Here is a 23,555-nt window from a genome sequence, read left to right as displayed (position 1 = left end):
GATTTACACAAGCTAATGATGATCCCTTTACTCATTATCCTCGGTGGTATCGAAAACACCCTTGGATCGCTTGCCCTTGCGATCGCGTTGGTAATACTCGGCAAGCACCTTTTGTGGGATACGGTTGAGCAATTCCTTAGGGAAGATACGCAACAACGACCAAGCCAAGTCCAAGGAATCGTAAATGGTTCTTGATTCATAGGGACCTAGAGAAAACAAGCACGTAAGCATATATCGAAAAGTAAAGTAGCAGCATCAACCTACCTTGAGCAATGAAAGATCTCTCAAACTTGTCCAAGAATTCGAGCGACAATTTGTCTTCTTGGTTCAAAGCTTCCTCACCAACGACAGCCTTCATGGCAGCTGCGTCACGACCGATAGCGTACTTGGCGTACTATTGTATACAAAAGATAGGTGAGCCAATATTGCCATATGCATGTATCCTCAGTCATTTTCTTACCAATTGGTTGGAAACATCACCGTGATCCTTGCGAGTCATACCTTCACCAATGGCAGACTTCATCAAACGGGACAAAGAAGGAAGGACGTTGATGGGTGGATAAATTTGACGGTTGTGCAATTGACGATCGACAAAGATTTGGCCCTCGGTAATGTAACCAGTCAAATCGGGAATAGGATGGGTGATATCTAGAGAATGACATGAGCATACAACACTCTTGGCTCTCTCTCACACACACACAATCAAACTTACCATCGTTAGGCATGGTCAAAATAGGGATCTGGGTAATAGAACCATTACGGCCTTCAACACGACCAGCACGTTCGTAAATAGTCGACAAATCGGTATACATGTAACCGGGATAACCACGACGACCAGGGACTTCTTCACGAGCAGCTGAGACTTCACGCAAAGCATCAGCGTAAGAACTCATATCAGTCAAAATGACCAAGACGTGCTTCTCAAGTTGGTAAGCGTAGTATTCGGCAGTAGTCAATGCAAGACGAGGAGTAATGATACGTTCAATCCTATAGACATGTATGTCAATTATCTAAACTTGATCATCCATCACCCATATATACTCACGTAGGGTCATTAGCCAAGTTCAAGAAAAGAGTGACACGTTCCATGGAGCCATTTTCTTCGAAATCTTGCTTAAAGAAGCGAGCAGTTTCCATGTTGACACCCATGGCACCGAAGACAATGGAAAAGTTATCCTCGTGACCATCATGCACATCCTTGGTGGGAGCCAACTTTTGCACGAGACCAGCTTGTCGACAAATCTGGGCAGCAATCTATACGCAACATACATTCAGTGTTTGATGCGGCTTTGGGATAGAACATTCGATGCATTACCTCGTTGTGTGGAAGACCAGCAGAAGAAAAGATGGGAATCTTTTGACCACGAGCAATGGAGTTCATGGTATCAATGGCAGAGATACCGGTCTGGATCATTTCTTCGGGATAGACACGAGAGAAAGGATTGATGGGAGAACCTAAATAATAAAAGGGATTAGCATCATGGGCAAGATTTGGGATGCTTGAAAACACACTTACCGTTGACATCCAAGTAGTCATCAGCAAAGACCTTGGGACCCTTATCGATAGGCTTGCCGGAACCGTTGAAAACACGACCCAACATGTCTTCAGAGACGGGGATTTGGAGAGTGTTGCCGGTGAAGGAAATGTGGGTAGCCTTGGCATCGACACCAGAAGTACCTTCAAAGACCTATATGTATGCATGTATGTATTGCTTAGTATATTTGATGACGATGATGATGATACAAGGCGGGTGTGATGATCGTACCTGAACAACAGCCTTATTGCCTTGAACTTCCAAAACTTGACCAGCACGAACGCTGCCATCAGGCAAAGTCAAATCGACGATTTCTGAGAATTGGGGATACTAAAAAGAGAGGAAGCAGGAATGTGTTAGAGATCAATATCTGAAACGACAAGCGTGTGTGTCTCCCGAAGCGTGTCAAAACGCCGCCGCCGCCGACTTGCATCATCCCCCCTCGCTCCCAATGACGCCAGTGAATAGAATAACCCCATTCTCCCTCCCTCGATACCAGAGATAGTAGCAATACACATATACAAATGATACATACCTTGACATTATCGAGAATAACAAGAGGACCGTTGACACCAGTTACTGTACGATAATCTAAATGACGGCCATGGTTAGACTTTGTTCAATGGGTCCACTCCATCTGCAGCACGCGGGCATCTCACATACCGAGTCTCGGCTTTGCAACAAAGTCGCGCATCACTGCAGCCTTGTGCAGTTCGAATGCTTCATTCTCATTGAACACCTTGGCCATGTCGAGTAGAGTTGTATATGAAACTGAAAAGGGGGGAAAGAGAAATATACAAAGAGAAGAAAGAAGCGCTTGTGGGCGTTTTGGACGCCGTCAATCAGCCATTTGGCTCTCTCTCTCTTGTTGCTGCTGCTGCTGCTGCTGCTGTGTGTGCGTGTGTGTGATACCTATGTTGCCTGATTGGGTGTACTTTATCTTCCCACTTGACTCGGTTGCCTTTTAGTCATTCCTTTTCCTTGCTCTCCATCGAATGCTCTCAAGTGCAAAGAGTGTGTCAGCTGCCATTGGTGTTCCTGCCTTGGTTATCGTCTTATCCCATGTCAAGTCTTGGCCATTAAGCTATACTTTACGCTCTTGGTGGTTACTACGCTCGCTCGTCAAAGAGGCTAATGAACGAGGTCTTGAGCCTGAAGGTAAAATGATTATAGAGTACGGGGAAGGTCTATATGTACGTGTCAGCTGATCATGGGTGTATATCTCTAGTACTATTCACAGTCGTCTCGCAGAAGCATCGATGTTTGTATGATGATATCGATTACAATCAACACATGGTAAGCAACATCCAATACTCTAATGTCATGGTTACCTAACCATACCTCTATTTGTATAGAACAATAGGTATTTGACAATGGATTCAATGAGGGGACAACAAAGGGCTAACGACGGTTGATATGAGATAGCACGTTCAACAAGATCCTTGACTTTGGCCGGATACAGCTATTGTACAGCATTATGCCGCGTATCATGATGGAGCCTCATCACCATATCTTTTGCCACAATGCTGGTGTGATGACCTTGTTCAAGAATGAGATAAGACCATGGACGCAATACACCATGCAAACACGTAAGTTTAATGGTTGCCAGGCAACAGGAAAGTACCCCTAATATAGGTCTTGTTGCTATGTAGGTGTGTGGACTTGGAATGAAAAATGGCTATGGATACAGCATCGTTTTCTTTTGCCTGATGGTGAAGTAGCATGCTTGGCTGTCAGCAAATTGGTCTTCAAACTTATCACTGGCAAAACGGTGCCCCCTGTGCAAGTATTCGAATTATGCGGACACGATGTGACCGATCCAATTGCTGAAGAACGACGACATCGAAATTGGCAAGCCGCAGCCGGATTGCTTGAAGCAGACAAAGCGTTACGAGAAGATCCTTTCAGCTGGGATGATTATGGTCCTTTTGTAACCAAGGATGGTCCTTTCGTCACCAGGGCTTCCAAACTCTGAAACCTATATACGTATACTTGTACACCTCTATTAAGTAGAAGTCTTCTAATTGCAATGTAGTATTATTAAAAGAAGTTTTCAATGTTCCACAAATTGACAACCATCCCCTTTAAACGAAAGCCTAATTCTGGAATCAGTAATGCATCCCACTCTCCCATCCAACCGGTAAAAGGGGCATGTGGGTCAGGTGGTGACACTGCAGCTCGATGGCTAGGCTAGAAGGTCGTTCATCGTGAACTCGTTGAGCCTCTTTTTCTTTATGCACATCGATGTTGCTTCATCATGTCATCCAACAAAGTCGAACGTCAATAGTTTCATTGTACCCTTGTCTTGTAATCCTAATGGTATATCTACAATGACATTATAAGGGGGCCACCATTGGCATGCATAGCGTAGCGATTTACATTTTCTTCTAGAAGGGAGTAAACGATCCATTGTACAAGCCCACAACACGTTGGGTGATCCGTTTGACAAAAAGGGTGGATGCACAAGCAATCGGGATCTCTTTCTTTTTCCACATACAGCTGCATGTCACTGTCAACAATGAATCCTTACTTTCTCTCCTTACAGCATGTCATAATTTCTTTCAAAATTGTTCACCACTGAGTTCACGCTATAGCATGTTACAATGAAATGCTTCCTGCAGCTCATATGATAATGAGTGGTTTTGGCGACAAGGCGTCTTCTTTGTACCCATCCCCTACCCTATCTCGTGTTTGTACGATCCACTGAACATTGCTTGACAACAGCTCTTACGTTCCTATGTCGCACACCTTATCATGATTGGAAAGCTGCTGTCACCCCAAACCCAACATGGTGAAGACGATATGATGTAACGGCGTGAGAGAATCGTCTCGCTCTTTCTTCACTATTACCTTCTTGATAGCAGCATAAATAGGAATTTACTCCTTGACTCTGATTTCTCTTTGCTTTAAAAAGGTTCGTGTGCTACAGATGATGGCTTTTTTGTATTCATTTCTTCTTCTTCTTTCTCGTTCCCTGCCACTTTAGAGCGACTGACACTCGTTTTGTTTCTTACAAGATTTTCCAATCATAAGCACACCTAGTACCATGAGCAATATCAAGAAGATTTATACATGCAGTTATTGTTCGAAGACGTTTTCCAAACCAAGTGCTCTCAGACCACATGTATATACCCATACTGGAGAAAAGCCATATACCTGTCATGTGTAAGAATAATGGGCGTGCAGTGTTGTGTTGGATGAAAGGATTGTGCCAAGAACAAAATGATTGACCAAAGCCCCTAGAGATGGATGTGGGCGACAGTTCTCAGTGGTGAGCAATCTACGTCTGCATTTCAAGCTACATACAACAGCAGCAGCCAACAAGTCGGCATTATCTATAAGGCAACAACAGCAGCAGCGTAAAACTCAACATCCTGCTATTCGTGTACCCCAACATCAAAGGACAAGGACATCTCCACCACCAATGCCACGACGGCTTTTACCTGCAATCCCATCATCGTCAATGATACCAACGCCACCAATGATCAACGTCATAAAGCCTTCCACTGACGACATTGTTGTTACTACTACTACTACTATGGCACCGCCGCCACCACCATCCGCTCTTTCATTTAATTACAACGAGAATGGTCATATGTCAATGTGGATGAATCCATATATGACCAATGATTCATTCACTTGCCATCCATTTAGTGAACATTGTCATGATCTCAACGGTGGAGGATCAACCTCGGATACCACAGCCAGCGTACCACCACCTTCATGTTCCACCAACTTTTTTTTTTCAATACCACATGGATACCACTGAGTTGCCCATGGCAACGTTTTATGTAGCCGACGACAGCAGCAACAGCAGAATCATGATGAGCAGCCATATATGCCCTTCTTTTCTTTCACATCATGAACACACCTAAGCTATACTTCACGTAGCGATTACCATAATATTGTTTTAGTTGACAAGAGTGATAATACTATTGTACATGGTCTTTATTTTTCGAGTGCTTGTATATTTATGATTTGGATGGCTTGTTTGGGTTGGGAACAAATATCCATCCCACCATGATGGTGCATGCCATGGCCATGGTAAAAGGTGGTATTGCTGTAACACCGGCATTGGCGATAAGCACACCCGTGAGGAATGGGAAAAAAGCTGATCCAGCACTGCCAAACTAAAGCAAATGGTATCAGAGCAACGCCTCAACAATAACCATTACTATCGCTTACCGCACTAAGGAAGCCAACAGTGGCTGCATACAACCTACACGGCACGCATTGGCGAGCAATGGATAACAAGGTTGGAAAAAGTGGCCCAAGAGCAATACCCGAAATGACGAGTGCCGTTGCATTGATAGGAACATTGGGTACCAGCCAAAACACCACAAGCATGGAAATAAGGACGCTGATATAGATATAAACCATCCGCTTCTCACCAAATCGAAGAGTGATGTATCCAAGAGCAATGCGTCCCATACACAAGCCAGCCCAATAGCCTGACATGATATGTGACATGGCATCATTGTCTGAGCTACGCTCATTGATCAAGAACGTGTACGCCCAATTACCCAAGGTCACCTCAATGCCGACGTAAAATAATAGGTACACCGCACCCACATGGGCTACACGTTGACGAATGCTTGACCATAAGATGTTCTTGTCTTCAACAAACGTATGCGATGATGCCGTTGATGCACTATCGCTATCATGCATGTCCACTGCTGTACGTTCCAAATCTGGATGATGCAAATCCAAATGATGTCGTTCATCAGCAATCCTCACGTGTCGAAAAGTGATCAGTGTCGTAAGTGCATTGATGGCAGCCAACCCACACAAGATCATGTAAGTGGTATTCCAAGCCCATCGTGATAATACAGCTGAAGCCACAAAGGGTCCAACCAAAGCACCAAGACCAAAAGATGCTGAAAAAAAGATACGTAGTAAGCACACAAATTCGTTCTAGTATCATCATTTCTCCTTTTGCATGCATACCATGTAAGAAATTCAGCATCATTGTCGAATCAGGCAACTCGCCCACGTAAACATTTGCCCCGGATTGTACAAGAGCAACACCGAAACCGATAAACACATATGACGCGCACAGTGCTGGAAATGGCAATGCTGGAAGCACCAAACCATACCCAAGCGTCAATGCTATACCACCAATGACGATGGCTCTCGATTGTCGATAGCGTTTAACGATAAAGCCATTCAATAAAGCAGCTACATACCAAATGAAAATGAGAAGGGGTGCCCATTTACATATTTCAACATCGGCTACAATCAACACGCTAACCTACCAATAGCAAATCCAGAGGCGTAGCATAGAAATACAATGGATACAATTGATTGTGTCACCTGGTAATGTGCCTGAATGCTTGGTAAAATGATACCCTGTGGTATGTAGGACATTGTGTTAGGCTCGATAGTGATGGTGATGGTGACGCATTGTGTCGCTCATTTTCTGTGTCGATCCTTTTGTTTGTATTACCAAGTTGCCGTCATTCATGCCTGTCAAGAACTGGATGTAGTAGGATTGTATGAGGGGTGCAAGGCGTGGTTTCCACCGTTGCCATAGTGAAGGTCCTTGCTCTTTTGTGAAGTCCTTGTCATCGTTGTTGTGCATTTTTCTTCCAAAAAAAAAGTGGATCAATCAGTGATGAAGAAAAGAGAAAAAAAGGCTGCAGCTGCTGTAGAACTTTTATCTAAGATGATGATGCGTATTCCAAAACCGTTTTTAGCTGTTTAGTGTGTTTATAGGGAGAATGCAGAAATCTGACATGTAGAAATGTGATAAGGAGTTAGTGATAAACTAAAATGTGTGTGATGAGGATCGACAGTGCATTGGTGGGTGAGCCAGGATCTGCAACAGGGTCTCTCTTTGTCGTTTGAATCGCAACACAACTGAGCATTAAAATCTACCTCTACTGCTGCCCTTTATCAACATTTACGCTTTATTACCACCTTTCTCCTGTTCTACCCATTCCCCTTTCAAAAGGAGACGTGACCTTAGATTGGCCTTTCTACTATCATTTAGCTCCTTTAACTCGCGTAGCCGTGCTAGTACATCGAAAGGATTTCCACATTGGGTGGCAATATGCAATGCTGGTTCATGCACACGCATGAATGGGTTGTATTGTTTTTCTTGGCCAAGCGTTGATGGTATCGTCATTGCCCGCCCTTGACACCAACGATATTTAGCTTGCACATGTTCGTTCTCTGGCTCGATCGTCAATGCAAACTATGATCCAAATAGAAAGCAAAAACAAAAACATGCAACAACAAAATTAGAAACAATGCCATCATCATCTGCACCTCCGACAATGATGCATACGTTTAAATTTGATTCAGTATTTTCGTGCCCACAATAGATCTTTGTCGAGTCGTCAAGGTTGGCTATCACTTTATAAAGGACGTGGTACAGGTCCATGACGTGCGACTCATTGAATTTCCCTACGCCGCCAACCAGCAGGACGCTTTACAATACATGATGGTTGTTGATATCAGTCATTTAGCGTGTAATTTCCCCTTCTTCATCCACCCTATGTTGTTGTTTTCTTCATGCACGTAAAATTGATTAAGCACTTACTCTCCAGTAAACATTACACGTTCGTTTGTGGATGGATCGAAAACGTAAAAGCATGCATCACCTTTTGTATGGCATGCTGTGCATAAAGCCGTCACGTATAGGCTGCCTAGTAGAAACGCTTCACCGTTTTTGCAAACATGGTTGATTTCGGGTATCCTCATATCTGCACCATACACAACAAGATGCGGCATGTGTGCTAGCTGTTAGAAGTGGGCTTAGTTGCATAGGGGGATGCATGCTTAAGCGGTTACTACTTACAAGCTCGACATTGCCTCCGCTGTGGTCGCAGTGGTAATGTGTTACGAAGATGCTGCGTTGCTATTGTTGATGAGTGAAAAGATCACGGGGATGCCATTAGATGCCATTGTTCCACCTTTTCAGTTTTGCTTTTGTTTGCACAGCAAGACGTAAAACTTGTAATGCATCCACGCAATCGATCACAGCAGCTTCACGGGTCTTTTCATCCATCGAAAGATAGGAATAGCTGTCTCCATCGACAGGGATTGGTATTACTTTCATATCTGGGATCGTGATTTGTGCAGCCGATAGTATGTCAATTTCGGGGGATATGAATGCATACATATAAAAGAATGAAAGAGAAATTACCCGATGACCTTTTTATAACTGTTATTTCGAAACAACCATAGGCATTTCAGTAGCCAATCATCATTTTATGCTTTTTGAAGATGTGTATGTATTGTATAATCATAAACAGCAACGATTTAAGGGGCAAGCTATGCTACGTACATGTCTTCTTGAAATAGGTATGCGCTTGCTCGCTTGAAAACATACGGATTTGCTCTACGTTAAAAGTCCAGGATACTTGTGGCCATACGAGTGGTTTGCAGGATCTTATGTGTTGATGCCAAATACATTCAGCGCTTTCAAATCCCTAATGAATCTACTGTTAAAGATGTTTTCCTTTGATAACGATTATCATGAATTGACCTACTCTGCCAGAATCAATAGCCTGTCATTTTCGGAATCCTAGCATGTTCGAAGAACGATAGCTCAAATGGCGGCCACATGGTGATAGGTAAGGTAACGTCGTTTTCATGAGAAAACCTTAGCATCTGCATCTTTGATGAAAATGGGAGCCCGTTCTTAACTCGTAGATTGAGCACTTGCAAGAAAAATCTCGACCCATGTTGTTGTCGTTTGTAGCTGCTGCGGCTATGGTATTTGTAATGCTCGAGGGGTTCTTTGATGAATTCAAGGATCCCAGAGATTCCACGTGGGATGTCGCCGGCTGTACACGGCTTTTCGAGCCACGGATCCATCGGCGTCCGTGAACTCCAAGAGATACACCACGAATCTGATCCTTGTTTGATCTCCAGATACATCAAAAAAGCATTGTATCTTGTCGATGTTGGTCTTGTGCTTCTTGACGATGGCATGCCGAGATCGACACTTGCATTCGCGATATACCAATGAAAGTTCAGAAACACCACGCCAAAGTAGCATGCGCTTGTCTTTGTCGAATATCGAATCCTGCCCATTGACCTTGAATCTGATGACAGCGCAAGCAATTAGAATTGATACCTTTTGTATGTATGCAGGGCTACACTTACCCAATAGTGTCAGCTTTCATGCCAAACGTTTTCGCCACATGATAGAGCCATACAAAGTCGGTTGACTTTACGTTCAAATAGGCCAAGTAGTTATGTCACCTACAAAGGAATCGCAAATTCCTATCAGACCAGGCATCCTTATAATATATAAATGATAGTGATACCTACCACAAAGGTTCCATCAAGGAACGCCTACCAAATGTCTTTATGCACCAACGAGCACACCAAGTGGTAAAGCAAAGAAGTGAGCTACATAAAGGATGAATGCATCATGAGTACCATCATTTTGGGAACCACACAAAGACCATCCTTGAGACTTACCAAAGGCCATACAAGTAGAAAGATTGGTGACAACAGCCTTGTTTATATATAAATGGGCGTGGGAATTGTTGTCATGATTGATCGATCTGATAAAGTGGTAAGCATCTTGGAGTACTGAGCCGAAGTGATGGAGAATCAACAGCTGGCGAATCCACCCACGGCTTTAAAGCTGATTTTCTTGTAGGTGGCATAAGCATGTGCGTTCAAATAGCCTTGCCATGATCGAGGGCATCCATCTCCCGTGTAGAATCCCAAGAAGGCTTCTCGCAAGAGGTTGTCTTCTTCATTCAACATCTGAAAGAACCGTTGGTATGGCTCCGTCCACATTGTCTCTGGTGGTAGTGGTAGCATGGCATGCTGTTCTTCATAGTTGTGATCGTCATCGGTCATGTCAGAGTCGTCAGATTGGAACGAGCTGTCGTCGTCGTCATCGTGCTCGATCTGCAACATGGTGTTGTGTAAGGAGAAGAGAAAGGAAATTCGCCAATGCCGGCATAAGTTGTTCCGCAACGACTTCTTTTTATTGACCACCTGGCAAAAAAGTTAATATGAGGGGCAATCCAAAAGACAATAAAAGATACACACACCTTAAATCTTAGGTGGTTTTGGATTGCGAGAATGAAAAAGAGATATAATGTGCCAAACAAAGACACGAAAGAGATGAAAACAGCTGAGAGAAACAATGTCATTCAGCTAATCTGTCATAAATGGTCAGGGAACCAAGCTTACAAGGAAGCAAGAAAGTGGGGAGTAACACCCAAGCAATGATAAAGTGAATAAAGAATGAGAAAAAGCAATGTCTAATAAAGTGAATAAAGAATGAGGAAAAGCAATGTATGAAGAAGATGGTTTAAATAGGAAGAGGGATAAGAGATTATGCATAAAACGCAAGATCGATCATCAATCATATCATGTGATTTGCTCCCCGAGCCCAAGCCATACTTGCATACGCTTTAGGACGCGTGTATTGATAAATGACACTTGCCAGTATAAGGACGTAGTGAACGTAGATAAAAGACCAACTTCAGATTAGTGATTCCTTCATGTCCACAGGCACAAATACACCTTTTTGCAGTTTCACATCCTTGTTTCACCTTAGCTAAACACCTTTATAAGTATGATTACGTTTGCGAACTAAGATAAATCGTTCTTGATAATGTCAAGTTGCAATGCACGTTTTTTTTTTATTTCATATCTATAGCTTGGTGTACATCTAGTTGGCCTTCTCGAAGTATTCCTTGGATTGCTTGACATCGGGCTTGATGGTAGCGCTACCCTTTTGCCAGCCAGCAGGGCAAACTTCACCGTGCTCATCAGTGAATTGGAAAGCCTCAACCAAACGCAAGACCTCATCAACGTTACGGCCAACGGGGAGATCGTTGATGGTGATTTGTCTAACCACACCCTCTGGAGAGATCACAAACAAACCTGGAGTAAAAGTGACCAAAGTTGATTAGCACGTGATCGCAAAAGACCTGTTCCTTTCCTTTTTCCCAATACATACCACGAAGGGTGACACCAGCATCCTCAAGCAAGACACCGTAGTCACGAGCAACCTTCTTGGTCTTATCAGCAAGGATGGGGATGTTCATTTCACCAAGACCACCTTGCTTGCGGGGAGTGTTGATCCAGGCCAAGTGAGAGAATTCTGAAAACATGGGGTATGAGTACAACGCGTGTTTATCATAGGGAGCTTATCAGGCCAACATACCAGAGTCGCAAGAAGCGGCAAGGACAGCAGTGTTCAAAGCCTCGAACTCCTTGACGCGATCAGAGAAAGCAAGGATTTCGGTGGGGCAGACGAAGGTGAAGTCCATGGGGTACCAGAAGAGGACAACGTACTTGCCCTTGTAGTCAGAGAGGGAGATGTCCTTGAACTCGCCATCAACAACGGCGGGGAGGGTGAATTCGGGAGCAGGCTTTTGGACTTGGGCAACTAGTAGTAGTGATAGTAATAGTAGATGTCAATGACATGTCAAAAGAAAGCCATGGGAAAACAAGACGGCGTGGAAAAACTTACCCATTTTTGAAAGTAGAATAAAGAAAGATACTACTTGAGTCGGGGCTCCATCTCCGTCCCTTTATATATTCTTGCTGAATACTCGTGACGCGTGGGGGCTGTTTTTGAGGATGCGCCCTTTCAAGTGATTAGTAACAGCCAATCACGAAAAGAAATTTGAGACAGCGGAAGCTGTGATGTATACCTACTTTTGGTGGCGGCGATCCATACAATCCACATTCACAGCCTATTTGTCAGTGATGGAAGCCGTAAGAAAGGAAAAGAAATAGATTGGATAGACCGGAAATCCGCATCGGATCCTACCCGATGTTCTCATGTCATGCTTTTCTCTTCAATAGTAACACCAACATCATCATCACATCTTACCTTTTTCTTTTCTTTCCTTCATCATCATCCCTTGATCCTTTGACAGGTGTGCTATGCTGTATGTGTGTGTTGTCGTCTGCATTGCATACCTATGCTGCATACAATTGCATGTACCAATCAGCGTACGTATAGCTTCATTTGTAATGATCGATAGCAACCAAGAAACATCCTTTGTGCCACAAATCTTGATATCGGCAGAATGATCATGGATGTGTTATTCTTTTTGTTTCACCTTGGATAAGCCAAGTACCACGTTGTGCCAGCTGTCGTGCTCCATATGCCTCTAAAATCGAACACGCCATATGACAGAAACATGAGACATCCATGACACTGACGACAACCAAAACACTGCCCCACCTTATCGTATGCTTCTTTCGTATGGCGATGTAGCAGCAAATGGGCATCTTGTAAGAGAATCGATGGGCGCCATTCAGCCAATGGGGGCCGATGAGAGAGAGTGTGTCGTTGAAAAGATAGCGTTGCTATGGTGTATCCAAGTGAGTGTGTTGTGGTTGACATCCATTTTTCGATATGGCGAACGATAATGGTGCATGGCTCATTGTACGGGTAGTCTTAAAAGATGCAACCCTTTTTTCGTTGGGGATCATTGTTATGCAGCAGCGTCAAAAGTAGCATGTAGTCTGTTATCACTTTTGAGTCACTCGTCGAATAAAAGATTGGTTCTTGATCCTAAATGCAATGCCTCATATAGTCGACATGATAGGTGCCGGTAACCAGGTACCATCTTGTATGCCACCTTCATATCTAAAGCATTGACGCATGAGAGGGACTTCAAATCTCCATGCTTGCAAGCTACCTCCCAATTAATACCACATAAACTTGGTTGCATAGCTCGATGTTGAGTGATAGAGAATGTCATTGCAGCCCTAAATTGTTGCTACTGTACTGTAGCTTTCCTCCATCCAGTATACAATCTACCAGCATTTTGGGGTTGCCGAGATACAGCAAAGGGATGACACAAACTTCCTTAAACGGGCCATCAGCCATTGTCTTCTGCTAAGAACCGATCCTTTTTATTGAGCTATGTATCAAAAAATCATCGACTGCATACAATGGGTAAGGTTCATATAGCTACATCTATCATCTTGGTGTAAATGCCGCTGTTTCTCAAAATGGCAGTGGTCTGATGATTTAGCATGATCTGATATCGAGATGATGACACTGATAACAATATTCACATATCCACAAATGATTTGATCTATAATGGTGGCAATCGTATTTACTCGAGGTTTGTATTGAGGTATTCTACAAAGATATCGGCTAATCGTTCTGTGTCTAAGGTTGTCCGCATCTTGTTGATGGATACAAACTGCTTCCGTAGTCGTCGTAATTCTGAAAGGGTCACTGTCCGAGATGGGTTGATGACCTTTTGTGATGCTCGAGGAACCACCATAGGCATTCCACCTGCTCCAAATTCCTTTTGTCCTTCCACAACAGCATTGATAATCTCCAGTGTCACTTTATCGAGCTCGTACACATAGTTGGTGGTCGAAACGGGTTTCTAGAATCCATCATAAGCAACCATGGAATGATCCTCCTTTTGTTATCCATCACACTTACCGAGATGGTCGATTGATTTGGTGGTGGTGGCTTTCTAAGGATAACAGCATCCCACATCTTGTCTCCAGGTACATCAGCATCATCGTAAATCACGGTGAATAGCGGTGAATCCCATCTGTTGCGGGCGTCGGGTTCTTCATATCTCGTCACCAATTCATCAAAGCTATCATCATGTTGTCAGCGAATAAATCCACCCATATTCCATTGATGTATGTATACATACACTTGCTCGTCATAGCCAGCTTCTCCTCGAGCCGTGTTCCATTCTTTGGCCATTGCCACAGGTGTTCCACAATGAACCTATCCCTTTGTATCAATACAATGACTCTTTTTCATCCCTCTTATCCAATCCACTTACAACACAATGAGGCGTACCAATAGCACGTGCAACACAATAAAGCTGATACCGAAAACCTTTGATGTAGTTCATGCCATCAGCGATCACAATATCATCCTTGGAGAGTAGTCGTTCCACTGCTGATAATAAAGCACCACGTGCCTTTTTCTCTTCACGTGCCTCTACATGTCTACCTGTAAGCATACAAGGCTTAGATGGTGCTGGTTTCTATATACCTCGATAAGCTTCTTTGGATACGTTGAGGGAATCGTCGTTGATAATGTGAATGCGCATGGATCGGCCATCAGCCGAGAGACGTTGGAGCATGTACTGCTTGATTTGGTGTGCTCTTTGTGATTTGCCGCTGCATGGGTGGCCTGTGAGTACGATCAGTGGCATAGTGGTGCTTGAAAGTAGTGAAGAAAGAAGAGAGCAATGGACCCCGTGACTGTGGAGCCGCAGTACATCTTGAATGATTTAGCATAGATGTGATGTGTGGGTGGAGCATGAAAAGATGACATGAAGAGCAAACACGTGGATGAGTGCTTGTAGAATAGAGAACCCACCATGAATGAATTGGTTGTCAATAGGTTCACATGACCCTTTTTCTCTTTTTCTTTGATGATGGGCCTGCTGGATGTTTTACTCCGGTCAATGCAAAACGAATATGATGATGATGATGGCATCTTAATCCCAGTAAACGGCTCGGGTCCCACATCGTTATTGGGTTTTTCCCACACAAGCACAACATTGCATTGAGCCACATAAAAGGTAAAGCGTACATCATCGCGTTCTCCTTTCTAACCACCATCACCTCCTCCTCCCTCCCCCCAAATTTGACCACACACCACACACACACACAAACAACATCCCTTCTGGTTTAGAATGGGCGCAGAAATAACACGAAACTTGGGGGGACTATGACATCGCATCACTACTACTCATCGCGTATATAAAAGCTTCACTGCATTGCTAACAAATCGGATACTCATTATCTCTTCTTTCTCTAAAAAATGTCTCATCCTAAGGTAATGATACGTCCTCAAGTTTTATGCTTGGCCTGTTATTCATCATGTATATATTTACTCTAGGTCTTTTTCGATGTCGCCGTTGAGGGCAAACCACTTGGTGTAAGTATCCATCTACACAAGCCAGCTCCTTCTACTAGTTGTTGCTGTTACTGATGAGCAACGTTGATAGCGTATCACTATGGAGCTCTTCAATGATGTTGTTCCCAACACTGCTGAGAACTTCCGTGCCCTTTGCACTGGCGAGAAAGGCTTTGGCTACAAGGGCAGCATCTTCCACCGTGTCATTCCTCAATTTATGCTTCAAGGTGGTGACTTTACCAACTTTAACGGTACCGGTGGACAGTCCATCTATGGTAGGTTGTCATCTTTTTTGCGCTGTTGTTGTTGTAGTCAAAGGTTAATCCCACCATCCTAGGTCAAAAGTTCCCTGATGAGAACTTCCAGCTCAAGCACACCAAGCCTGGTCAGCTATCCATGGCTAACGCTGGTCCCAACACCAATGGTTCCCAATTCTTCATCACCACTGTCCCTTGCCCATGGTTGGATGGAAAGCATGTTGTTTTCGGTGAGGTTGTCGATGGGTAAGTAGTAGTAGTAGTAGTATATGTCATTGAGGAAAAGTTGTCTTTTATTGACATGACGCGTATATCTTTTCTAGCATGAACTATGTCACCGAAATTGAAAGTCTTGGCAGTGCAAGTGGTGCTCCTAAAAAGAAGATCGAGATTATCAACAGCGGTCAACTGTAAAAAAGATCCATCGGGTTGTTGGTCATCTATAATACCATAGTCATAGTGTATTGTTTGAAATGAGTAAAAAAAAGCAAATGAAATCAAATCGCTCAACACCTTATCTCTTTTACTTGACACACACACACTTTATTTATTTATACACACACTATGCCTCCTCCTTCTGTAAAAGGCTTGCTCATCGACCTCAGTGGTACCATTCACATTGACTCCAAGGCCATTCCAGGTGCTGTAGAAGCTGTTAGAAAGCTACGTGCAAGCCGTATCCCTTTCCGGTAAACAAGAGTACACCCACCCACCCACCAAACTATACCACGTTTTATTCATCGCAATGTGACATGAGCAGCTTTGCTACCAACACTACAAAGACATCGTCGCGTAAACTGGTGGACAAGCTCAATGCCATGGGTTTTGGCATTCAAGAACACGAGGCAAGTATTATGATGATATCGTTGCATGGCTATCGTCGTCGCTTATTTGTTACGACCTTCACAGGTGTTTACATCACTCTCAGCATGCCGCGACCGTGTATCTCAGTTAAGGTGAGGATAGTGTTGGGGGGGATGGATCCCTATCATGATGCATGCATATACTTACAAGGGATCTATGTCGAACGCTAGACCATTGCTATTAATGGAAGATGCTGCTATGGAGGAATTTGAAGGCATGGATACAAAGGATCCCAACGCTGTGGTGATCGGTCTGGCCCCATCCAAGTTTCGTTACGATTTGGTAAGAGGTGGCGGCGGCATGAAAAAACAATGAAATAGGGTGGGCTTTGTGTTTATCCATCTAATCGGGTATGGTGCTTAGATGAACGAAGCTTTCCGCTTGCTTATCAATGACCCATCAGTACCATTGATTGCTGTACACAAGGCCAAGTACTTTGCTGACAAGGATGAAAAGCTCTCCATGGGCCCTGGAGGATTTGTACAAGGTAATAGAAGCTGCATATGAGGGATCGGAGCAATCGGTTGCTAACGGTGATTGGTGGTGGGATCCTTCCTCTAGCTCTTGAATATGCCACAGGCCAAACAGCCACTGTAGTTGGGAAACCCACACGTAGCTTTTTTGAGCTCGCACTCAAGCAAATGTAAGTATGCCTAGGATGGTGCTTGTAAAGTGACACTAACACATGATCACTTTTAGTGGGATGGAAAGCAGCCCTCAGGATGTGGCGATGATTGGTGATGATGTGAACAATGACTTGGGCGGAGGTGCAAAGGAGCTTGGTATACAACGATTGCTAGGTATGATGGATTGGATCGATAGCAGTAGTAGTAACCATTTAAGCTGATGTGGCTTCTTTATAGTCCAAACTGGCAAGTATCGTACCGGTGATGAACAAGGTTATGAAGGTGTTCGTGTATTTCCCTCAGTGGTAGAAGCAATTGAAGATGTATTGCAGCAACATGCATAATGTCCAATATAGATTTGCTATTTACATACACCGCCTGCTGCTGTTTCAGGGGACCTAAAGTGATAAATGTTGAGGGTTGATTTTTACCAAGATGGGGGTGTGCACATGATTGCTTCGCACATGAGCAATGTCAAATTCTACTCTTTGATGCTGACATGTTGGGACCTTGTTTCTTTCAACTTGGCTTTTCAGTGATTATATCTTTTAGCCCAACGACGACGATAACTGGTGAAACATGACACTAACAAACAACGTGCCGGTCCAATCCGGGAAGATGTGCAGCTGAGTTGTAACGATGAATCACTTTGTATCAGCATTCCGCAATATAAAAGGAAAGATAGGGGTATTGATTGCGAGGCGCAAATTTTTTTCTTCTCTTCCTTTTTCACTCTTCAAGACCTCTCGGAAAGAGAAACCCCAACTTTTTAAAACTCTAGGCGTTTACGCTATTCATGTATATTCACGCTTTCGAAAAGTGCTCAGCCGACTACATTTGCGATCAAAGTATGTGTCTTGCTTTATTTTCTTATTTATCGCCTACATCATACTGACATGGATCTTGCTTTTATATAGTCTGGAAATCCTCTGGTAGCTTCTAAATCATCTTCTTATTATCATCATGGTCTCTCTTCGTCAACAAAAGAAACTTAACAACAACAACATTGCAACATTGACCTTAAAGTCGGGTCAATCCTTCACTGGTGTATCCTTTGGAGCAGACACCAATGTCTCTGGTGAAGCTGTCTTCACTACTTCCCTCGTTGGTTATCCTGAATCCATGACCGATCCCTCATACACTGGTCAAATCCTTGTCTTTACTCAACCTCTCATTGGCAACTACGGTGTGCCCGGTCCCGTCAAAGATGAATACGGTCTCTTCAAGTACTTTGAATCTGAAAAGATCCAAGTTGCTGGTATCGTTGTGAACGATTATGCCACACGATACAGCCATTGGACTGCTGTCGAATCCCTTGGCGAATGGTGCAAGCGATTCAATATCCCTGCCATCAGCGGCGTTGATACAAGAGCCGTTGTACACATCTTGCGTGAGCAAGGATCCACTCTCGGCCATATTGGTATCAATGGTGCGAAGCCAGTGTTTGCTGATCCCAATGCTGACAATTTGGTCGCCAAGGTATCCACTCCTGTGCCTGTTGAATACAACCGTGGTGGTGATATCAAGATTGCAGTGATTGATTGTGGCGTCAAGCAAAACATCTTGCGATGCCTTGTCAAGCGTGGTGCTCATGTGATGGTGCTTCCTTACAACTATGACTTTTTGAAAGATGCCGATGCCTTTGATGGTCTCTTCATTTCCAACGGTCCTGGTAGCCCAACCACATGCCCCGAAACCATTGCCCATTTGCGCAAGGCCATCGATACATTCAACAAGCCTATTTTTGGTATTTGCATGGGTAACTTGCTCCTCGGCATGGCCGCTGGTTTGGATACCTACAAGCTGCCATTTGGTAACCGTGGTCACAATCAACCTGCTTTGCATGTTCAAACCGGTCAATGCTCCATCACATCTCAAAACCACGGCTATGCTTTGAATGACAAGGCCATACCCAAGGGCTGGAAGAAACTCTTTGTCAACGCCAACGATGGCTCCAATGAAGGCATTTGTCATGAGACTCTCCCTATCTTTTCCGTCCAATTCCATCCTGAAGCTAAGGGTGGCCCACAAGACACCGAATACCTCTTCCAAGAATTTGTTGACCTCGTTCGTGAAGCCAAAGGCAAGCAAACCAAGGCTGCCGTTGCTGAACCCCAAGCTACCAAGATCCCTGTTCCTGTAGTCGCATAAATACGTTTATCATTTTCCTTTTCTTTCACACTTGTAATCATTCTTTCCATTATTCATATCATAAAATACATCTACTTGCAGTTCACTACTAAAGGATGCTTGTGTGTTACATTCATTTCATCTCGGATCTGGGATAGGATCCCAAAAAGGGTTGATAATCGGGTTCATGCAACCGAAATGGGAAAGTGATCAAACAATGTAGGCACATGATGCGTTTATGCCATTGTAGCATGGATACGTTAACCAGCTTTGGTTTATTCCTTCAATATCGCATCTATAATGGCTATGGCTACCTTAAATTCGTATTGAAGACCTCGCTTGGCTGAGGATTAGGTCGTATAAAAAGGCCTTCTTATGAGTGGGCGTGAGAATCGTTGTCATGATTGATCAAACTGATAAAGTGGTCAAGCATCTTGGAGTAACGAATTGAAGTGATGGAAATCGACAGCTGATACGTAAATCCACCGGCGGCTTGAAAGGTGACTCTCTGTAGGTGACATAAGTATGTCCATCACGTAGAACCAGTGGGTGTCGTTGTGTCATTGTATTCTTGGTTGCTGCCATCATAAGTATCCTTCATCCATAGCTGCAAACTAGTTGCTGTGCGTGCCTTGACTTTAACCTTCCAATGTCATCCATAGCGGCAAACCATCTCTCGTCAAAGATAGAAGCCCCTTCGTCAACTCCATCCCATCCACCATCATCCTCAACCGTATCCACGTGATATCCATCCTTCCTGCTAATGACGTGCCAAGTAACCAAAGCAAGTGCTCGATTGCATCCATCCATCCACAACCATTGCAAATCCAATATGTTGGTTGAAAAGCGCTATGTGATCGCTGTCGATATGCCTCCTTTTCCATCCAGCTGCTGGCCGATCCCTTTCTTGGTCATTTCCATTGATGCTCAACCAGGCGATGATTGCTTGTATTGCCGGGTACTTGATAGCTGATATGGGATCATCCATTGGAAGTCGTATGCATCAAAGCGAAGTTGCTACGCGTGAATAAAGCTGCTGCTATACAATGGCTATCTGTTGTTCACGCAAAAGGGCTGAAAGGCAGGATGCTGCAAGTAACGTGAGACAATGGTCACCTTGCAATAGCAACTGCTGTTACGCTTTGACGTGTAGAGGAGAGTACAAGAGCGTGTGTTGTTGTAGTAGAGTGACAAGATTGTGAACACTGTTGGAGACAATGGAGTGAAGATCTTGCTAATGGCAGCTGCTGCAACGAATGCTGTTACGTTTGATTGTGGCAGAGGAGTGTGCAAGAGAGTGCGAGTATCGTCAAAGGCGTGCGTTGTAATGGGTGTACGCGCCATGGACTTGTCATTCAGTCGAAGGCAATCGGATCAAGACAAGTGTAGGATTGACATGATGGGTTGAAGCAGGACAATCGTTCGCAGGTGGTAGTTGTACTTGAATGGGCCAGCAATTGAGAATGAGAGGAAGAGGGAATAAAGTGGGAGTGGAAGAAGTGGAAATTAAATAGGTGGACACCTCTTGTACAAATGCATGAACACTGTACATCAATCCTTGATATTGAGATTACCCCTCTCGAACCTGTAACTTTCACAAAAGGTGCTCTTGGACATGATGATTATGTTGATCTAAAAAAGACCTCATGTTTCATTTGAAAATATTGAATGGGAGGGTGCAATGTGGGATTTACTATGGAGGTCGGAAAGCAGGACAGCGCCGGATTCATGATTTATCGAAATAGTATGTATTACCTTGGGATTCCCCATTTCGAACTTGTAACTTTGTCAGAAGGTTCGCTGGAACATGCTGATCAACTTCATTCAATTCAAATATGCAGACTTCATTATGAAGATTTAAAATGCGGGGGCGGTCCAAATGGTGGATGACACGAACAAAAGAGCGGACGGCCCGCCGCCCCGAAGTTGCCCACCTCCAACTTGAAAATTGGTCAGAAGGGTGCTCTCGAGCATGCTGATCAACTTTCTCTAATAAAAACTTCATGCTTCATTTGAAAATTTGGAATGGGAGCGTCCAAAAGTTTGAAAGACGGAGACATTCGCAGGGTCTGCGATTCATTAACTTTCATGTTTGCTGTTCCAGCGTAGCTCAGCCAAATCGGCTCGGATCAAGAAACTTGAATGATGGAAATGATGGGCTGGAGCAGGAGAATCGTTCTCATGCAGTGGATTTTGCAACAACGCTGGTTGTGAGGAAATGGCTGATAACGCGCAATATATGGACTATTGTGGATAGCCATAAAGTATAATCCATCAATCCTTCCAGCCATGCAAGATAGCTGTGTTACACAAACACGTCCCTCTGCATCTTTTGCTCTGTCAGGGTCTAGCTATTCGACAATGAACAAAGATCACTTTTCATATAGCATCACGCACACAACATAAAGACGCCCATATCTCAAGATTTTACAATCAAACGTGGGGTCTTTAATAGAACAAGCTGCTCGGCGGGGTCAAAGCGATCTTGTGTCAAAGTATGAAGTTCATCGTGGCCATTCCCAGATTTCGCAATGTTGCCACCAGCCAAACTAGATCCAGGGGTCGACCTCTTTCGACGACGACGACCAAAAAATATTTTTTGGGCTGTTTGCGACATTGAACGTGAAACTTTCACACAAGGTGCTGTTGGCCAAGCCGAGCCCATTGCTCTAATAAAAACCCCATGTTTCATTGTAAAGCTTAGAGATACAAGTGCCTTTATGTTTTGCATATGCTGTAAGCGATATGAAGAGTGGTCTTTGTTCATTGTGAAGTAGCTAGACCTTGGCAGAGCAAAGATGCAGAGGGACGTGTTTGTGCAACTGGGTTAAAAAGTTTGGACTTCAGGGACGATGCATGACAGGTACGCAACCCTCATTTTCAGGTCATACATTGGCAGCTAATAGCCACTTTTGTGCATTCCCGACTTTTGTGCATTCCATTGTAGGTGAATGATTCTCCTGCTCCAGACATTCATTTCCATGATTCAAGTAGCTTGATCCGAGCTGATTTGGTTGAGTTACGGTCGAACAAGGATTAATGAGCTGAGACATTCGAATGTATGCTGATGTGTGGATTGATGTAATCTCTCTTTGACCGTAGCTCAGCCAAATCAGCTCGGATCAAGATAATTGAATCATGGAAATGAATGTCTGGAGGAGGAGAATCGCTCACATGTCATAGAGTGGGCAACAGTGCCGATTGTGAGGAAAGTGCTGTTAGCTCGCAATGTATGGGCTATTGTCAATAGTATACAATATCATCCTTCCATCCTTCCAGTCATGCAAAGTAGCTGAGTTACCCAAAGAGCTCCCTCTGCATCTTTTGCTCTGCCAGGGTCCAGCTACTTCACAATGAACAAAGACCACTCTTCATATAGCATCACGCTTACAAACATAAAGGTGCCTGCATCTCCGAACTTTACAATGAAACGTGCGGTTTTGAATAGAGCAATGTGCTCGGCTTGGCCAACTGCACCTTGGGTGCCAGTTTCACGATCAAGCTTGCCAATCCCAGATTTCGCAATGTCGCTACCAGCCAAACTGGATCTGGGGGTCGACCTCTTCGACGACGACGACCAAAAAAATATTTTTTGGGCTAGTTGCGACGTTGAACGCGAAACTTTCACACAAGGTGCTGTTGGCCAAGCCGAGCCCATTGCTCTAATAAAAACCCCACGTTTCATTGTAAAGTTTGGAGATACAGGCACCTTTATGTTTGTAAGCGTGATGCTATATGAGAAGTGGTCTTTGTTCATTGTCAAATAGCTGGCCCCTGGCAGAGCAAAAGATGCAGAGGGTCGTGTTGTGTAACACAGCTACGTTTGCATGAATGAAAGGGTCAATATAGTACTTTATGGATCATCTAGGAACAGGCATGTATTGCTAGCTAACGGCCACTTTATCCAATCATGTTGTTTAACGAGATCCACTGCATGGGAACGATGCCCCTGCTCTAGACATTCATTTCCATGATTAAAGTAGGTTGATCCGAGCTGATTTGACCTGAGCTACGTTCAAAGAGAGATTACATCACTCTGGACATAAAGCACGCTCGATGTAGCTCAACCGATGTAATCTTGTGTGAGCGTAACTCCAACCAAATCAGCTCGGACCAACCTACTTTAATCATGGAAATGAATGTGCGGACAGGAAATCATCACCTACAATGGAATGCACAAAAGTGGCTATTAGCTGCCAATGTATGACCTGAAAATGAGGGTTGCGTACCTGTCATGCATCGTCCCTGAAGTCAAACTTTTTAACCCAATTACACAAACACGTCCCTCTGCATG

At 43.9% G+C, this 23,555-nt stretch overlaps 11 protein-coding genes across 11 annotated transcripts; 5 read left to right on the top strand and 6 right to left on the bottom strand.

The window, feature by feature from the left end:
• Positions 1 to 27: 27 nt before the first annotated feature.
• On the bottom strand, positions 28 to 2,283 carry O0I10_002983 (V-type proton ATPase subunit B; the record flags this gene model as incomplete). Its single annotated transcript, XM_058483058.1, has 10 exons — positions 28 to 206; positions 265 to 394; positions 461 to 648; positions 713 to 987; positions 1,046 to 1,254; positions 1,316 to 1,455; positions 1,517 to 1,688; positions 1,767 to 1,865; positions 2,071 to 2,126; positions 2,199 to 2,283. The coding sequence occupies 10 exons, from the start codon at positions 2,281 to 2,283 to the stop codon at positions 28 to 30; spliced, it is 1,533 nt and encodes a 510-aa protein (XP_058346147.1).
• Positions 2,284 to 2,530: 247 nt separating this feature from the next.
• On the top strand, positions 2,531 to 3,510 carry O0I10_002982 (uncharacterized protein; the record flags this gene model as incomplete). Its single annotated transcript, XM_058483057.1, has 5 exons — positions 2,531 to 2,693; positions 2,764 to 2,831; positions 2,891 to 2,898; positions 2,961 to 3,124; positions 3,188 to 3,510. 5 exons carry the CDS (start codon positions 2,531 to 2,533, stop codon positions 3,508 to 3,510), a joined length of 726 nt encoding a protein of 241 aa, XP_058346146.1.
• Positions 3,511 to 4,581: 1,071 nt separating this feature from the next.
• O0I10_002981 (uncharacterized protein) lies at positions 4,582 to 5,304 on the top strand (the record flags this gene model as incomplete). Its single annotated transcript, XM_058483056.1, has 2 exons — positions 4,582 to 4,700; positions 4,779 to 5,304. The coding sequence occupies 2 exons, from the start codon at positions 4,582 to 4,584 to the stop codon at positions 5,302 to 5,304; spliced, it is 645 nt and encodes a 214-aa protein (XP_058346145.1).
• A 202-nt stretch (positions 5,305 to 5,506) lies between these two features.
• Positions 5,507 to 7,116, bottom strand: O0I10_002980 (uncharacterized protein; the record flags this gene model as incomplete). The annotated part of the gene is made up of 5 exons (XM_058483055.1): positions 5,507 to 5,665; positions 5,721 to 6,412; positions 6,483 to 6,713; positions 6,791 to 6,884; positions 6,982 to 7,116. 5 exons carry the CDS (start codon positions 7,114 to 7,116, stop codon positions 5,507 to 5,509), a joined length of 1,311 nt encoding a protein of 436 aa, XP_058346144.1.
• A 2,175-nt stretch (positions 7,117 to 9,291) lies between these two features.
• Positions 9,292 to 9,670, bottom strand: O0I10_002979 (uncharacterized protein; the record flags this gene model as incomplete). Its single annotated transcript, XM_058483054.1, has 2 exons — positions 9,292 to 9,589; positions 9,651 to 9,670. The coding sequence occupies 2 exons, from the start codon at positions 9,668 to 9,670 to the stop codon at positions 9,292 to 9,294; spliced, it is 318 nt and encodes a 105-aa protein (XP_058346143.1).
• A 436-nt stretch (positions 9,671 to 10,106) lies between these two features.
• O0I10_002978 (uncharacterized protein) lies at positions 10,107 to 10,421 on the bottom strand (the record flags this gene model as incomplete). The annotated part of the gene is made up of 1 exon (XM_058483053.1): positions 10,107 to 10,421. One exon carries the CDS (start codon positions 10,419 to 10,421, stop codon positions 10,107 to 10,109), a length of 315 nt encoding a protein of 104 aa, XP_058346142.1.
• Positions 10,422 to 11,184: 763 nt separating this feature from the next.
• Positions 11,185 to 11,995, bottom strand: O0I10_002977 (peroxiredoxin; the record flags this gene model as incomplete). The annotated part of the gene is made up of 4 exons (XM_058483052.1): positions 11,185 to 11,399; positions 11,476 to 11,619; positions 11,683 to 11,907; positions 11,992 to 11,995. The coding sequence occupies 4 exons, from the start codon at positions 11,993 to 11,995 to the stop codon at positions 11,185 to 11,187; spliced, it is 588 nt and encodes a 195-aa protein (XP_058346141.1).
• A 1,602-nt stretch (positions 11,996 to 13,597) lies between these two features.
• Positions 13,598 to 14,674, bottom strand: O0I10_002976 (uncharacterized protein; the record flags this gene model as incomplete). The annotated part of the gene is made up of 5 exons (XM_058483051.1): positions 13,598 to 13,879; positions 13,939 to 14,101; positions 14,162 to 14,238; positions 14,297 to 14,457; positions 14,512 to 14,674. The coding sequence occupies 5 exons, from the start codon at positions 14,672 to 14,674 to the stop codon at positions 13,598 to 13,600; spliced, it is 846 nt and encodes a 281-aa protein (XP_058346140.1).
• Positions 14,675 to 15,288: 614 nt separating this feature from the next.
• On the top strand, positions 15,289 to 16,055 carry O0I10_002975 (peptidyl-prolyl cis-trans isomerase; the record flags this gene model as incomplete). Its single annotated transcript, XM_058483050.1, has 5 exons — positions 15,289 to 15,303; positions 15,367 to 15,405; positions 15,476 to 15,659; positions 15,722 to 15,887; positions 15,965 to 16,055. 5 exons carry the CDS (start codon positions 15,289 to 15,291, stop codon positions 16,053 to 16,055), a joined length of 495 nt encoding a protein of 164 aa, XP_058346139.1.
• Positions 16,056 to 16,205: 150 nt separating this feature from the next.
• Positions 16,206 to 17,475, top strand: O0I10_002974 (TIGR01458 family HAD hydrolase; the record flags this gene model as incomplete). Its single annotated transcript, XM_058483049.1, has 8 exons — positions 16,206 to 16,330; positions 16,402 to 16,486; positions 16,551 to 16,597; positions 16,676 to 16,787; positions 16,869 to 16,992; positions 17,067 to 17,148; positions 17,205 to 17,305; positions 17,369 to 17,475. The coding sequence occupies 8 exons, from the start codon at positions 16,206 to 16,208 to the stop codon at positions 17,473 to 17,475; spliced, it is 783 nt and encodes a 260-aa protein (XP_058346138.1).
• Positions 17,476 to 18,094: 619 nt separating this feature from the next.
• O0I10_002973 (carbamoyl-phosphate synthase, small subunit) lies at positions 18,095 to 19,282 on the top strand (the record flags this gene model as incomplete). The annotated part of the gene is made up of 1 exon (XM_058483048.1): positions 18,095 to 19,282. One exon carries the CDS (start codon positions 18,095 to 18,097, stop codon positions 19,280 to 19,282), a length of 1,188 nt encoding a protein of 395 aa, XP_058346137.1.
• Between the last annotated feature and the right edge of the window lie 4,273 nt (positions 19,283 to 23,555).

The sequence above is a fragment of the Lichtheimia ornata genome (genome assembly GCF_029851405.1).
Source record: "Lichtheimia ornata isolate CBS 291.66 chromosome Unknown scaffold00009, whole genome shotgun sequence".
NCBI lineage: Eukaryota > Fungi > Mucoromycota > Mucoromycetes > Mucorales > Lichtheimiaceae > Lichtheimia > Lichtheimia ornata.
Note: the sequence above shows the minus strand (reverse complement) of the source record. Positions and strands in the feature narration are given on the sequence as shown.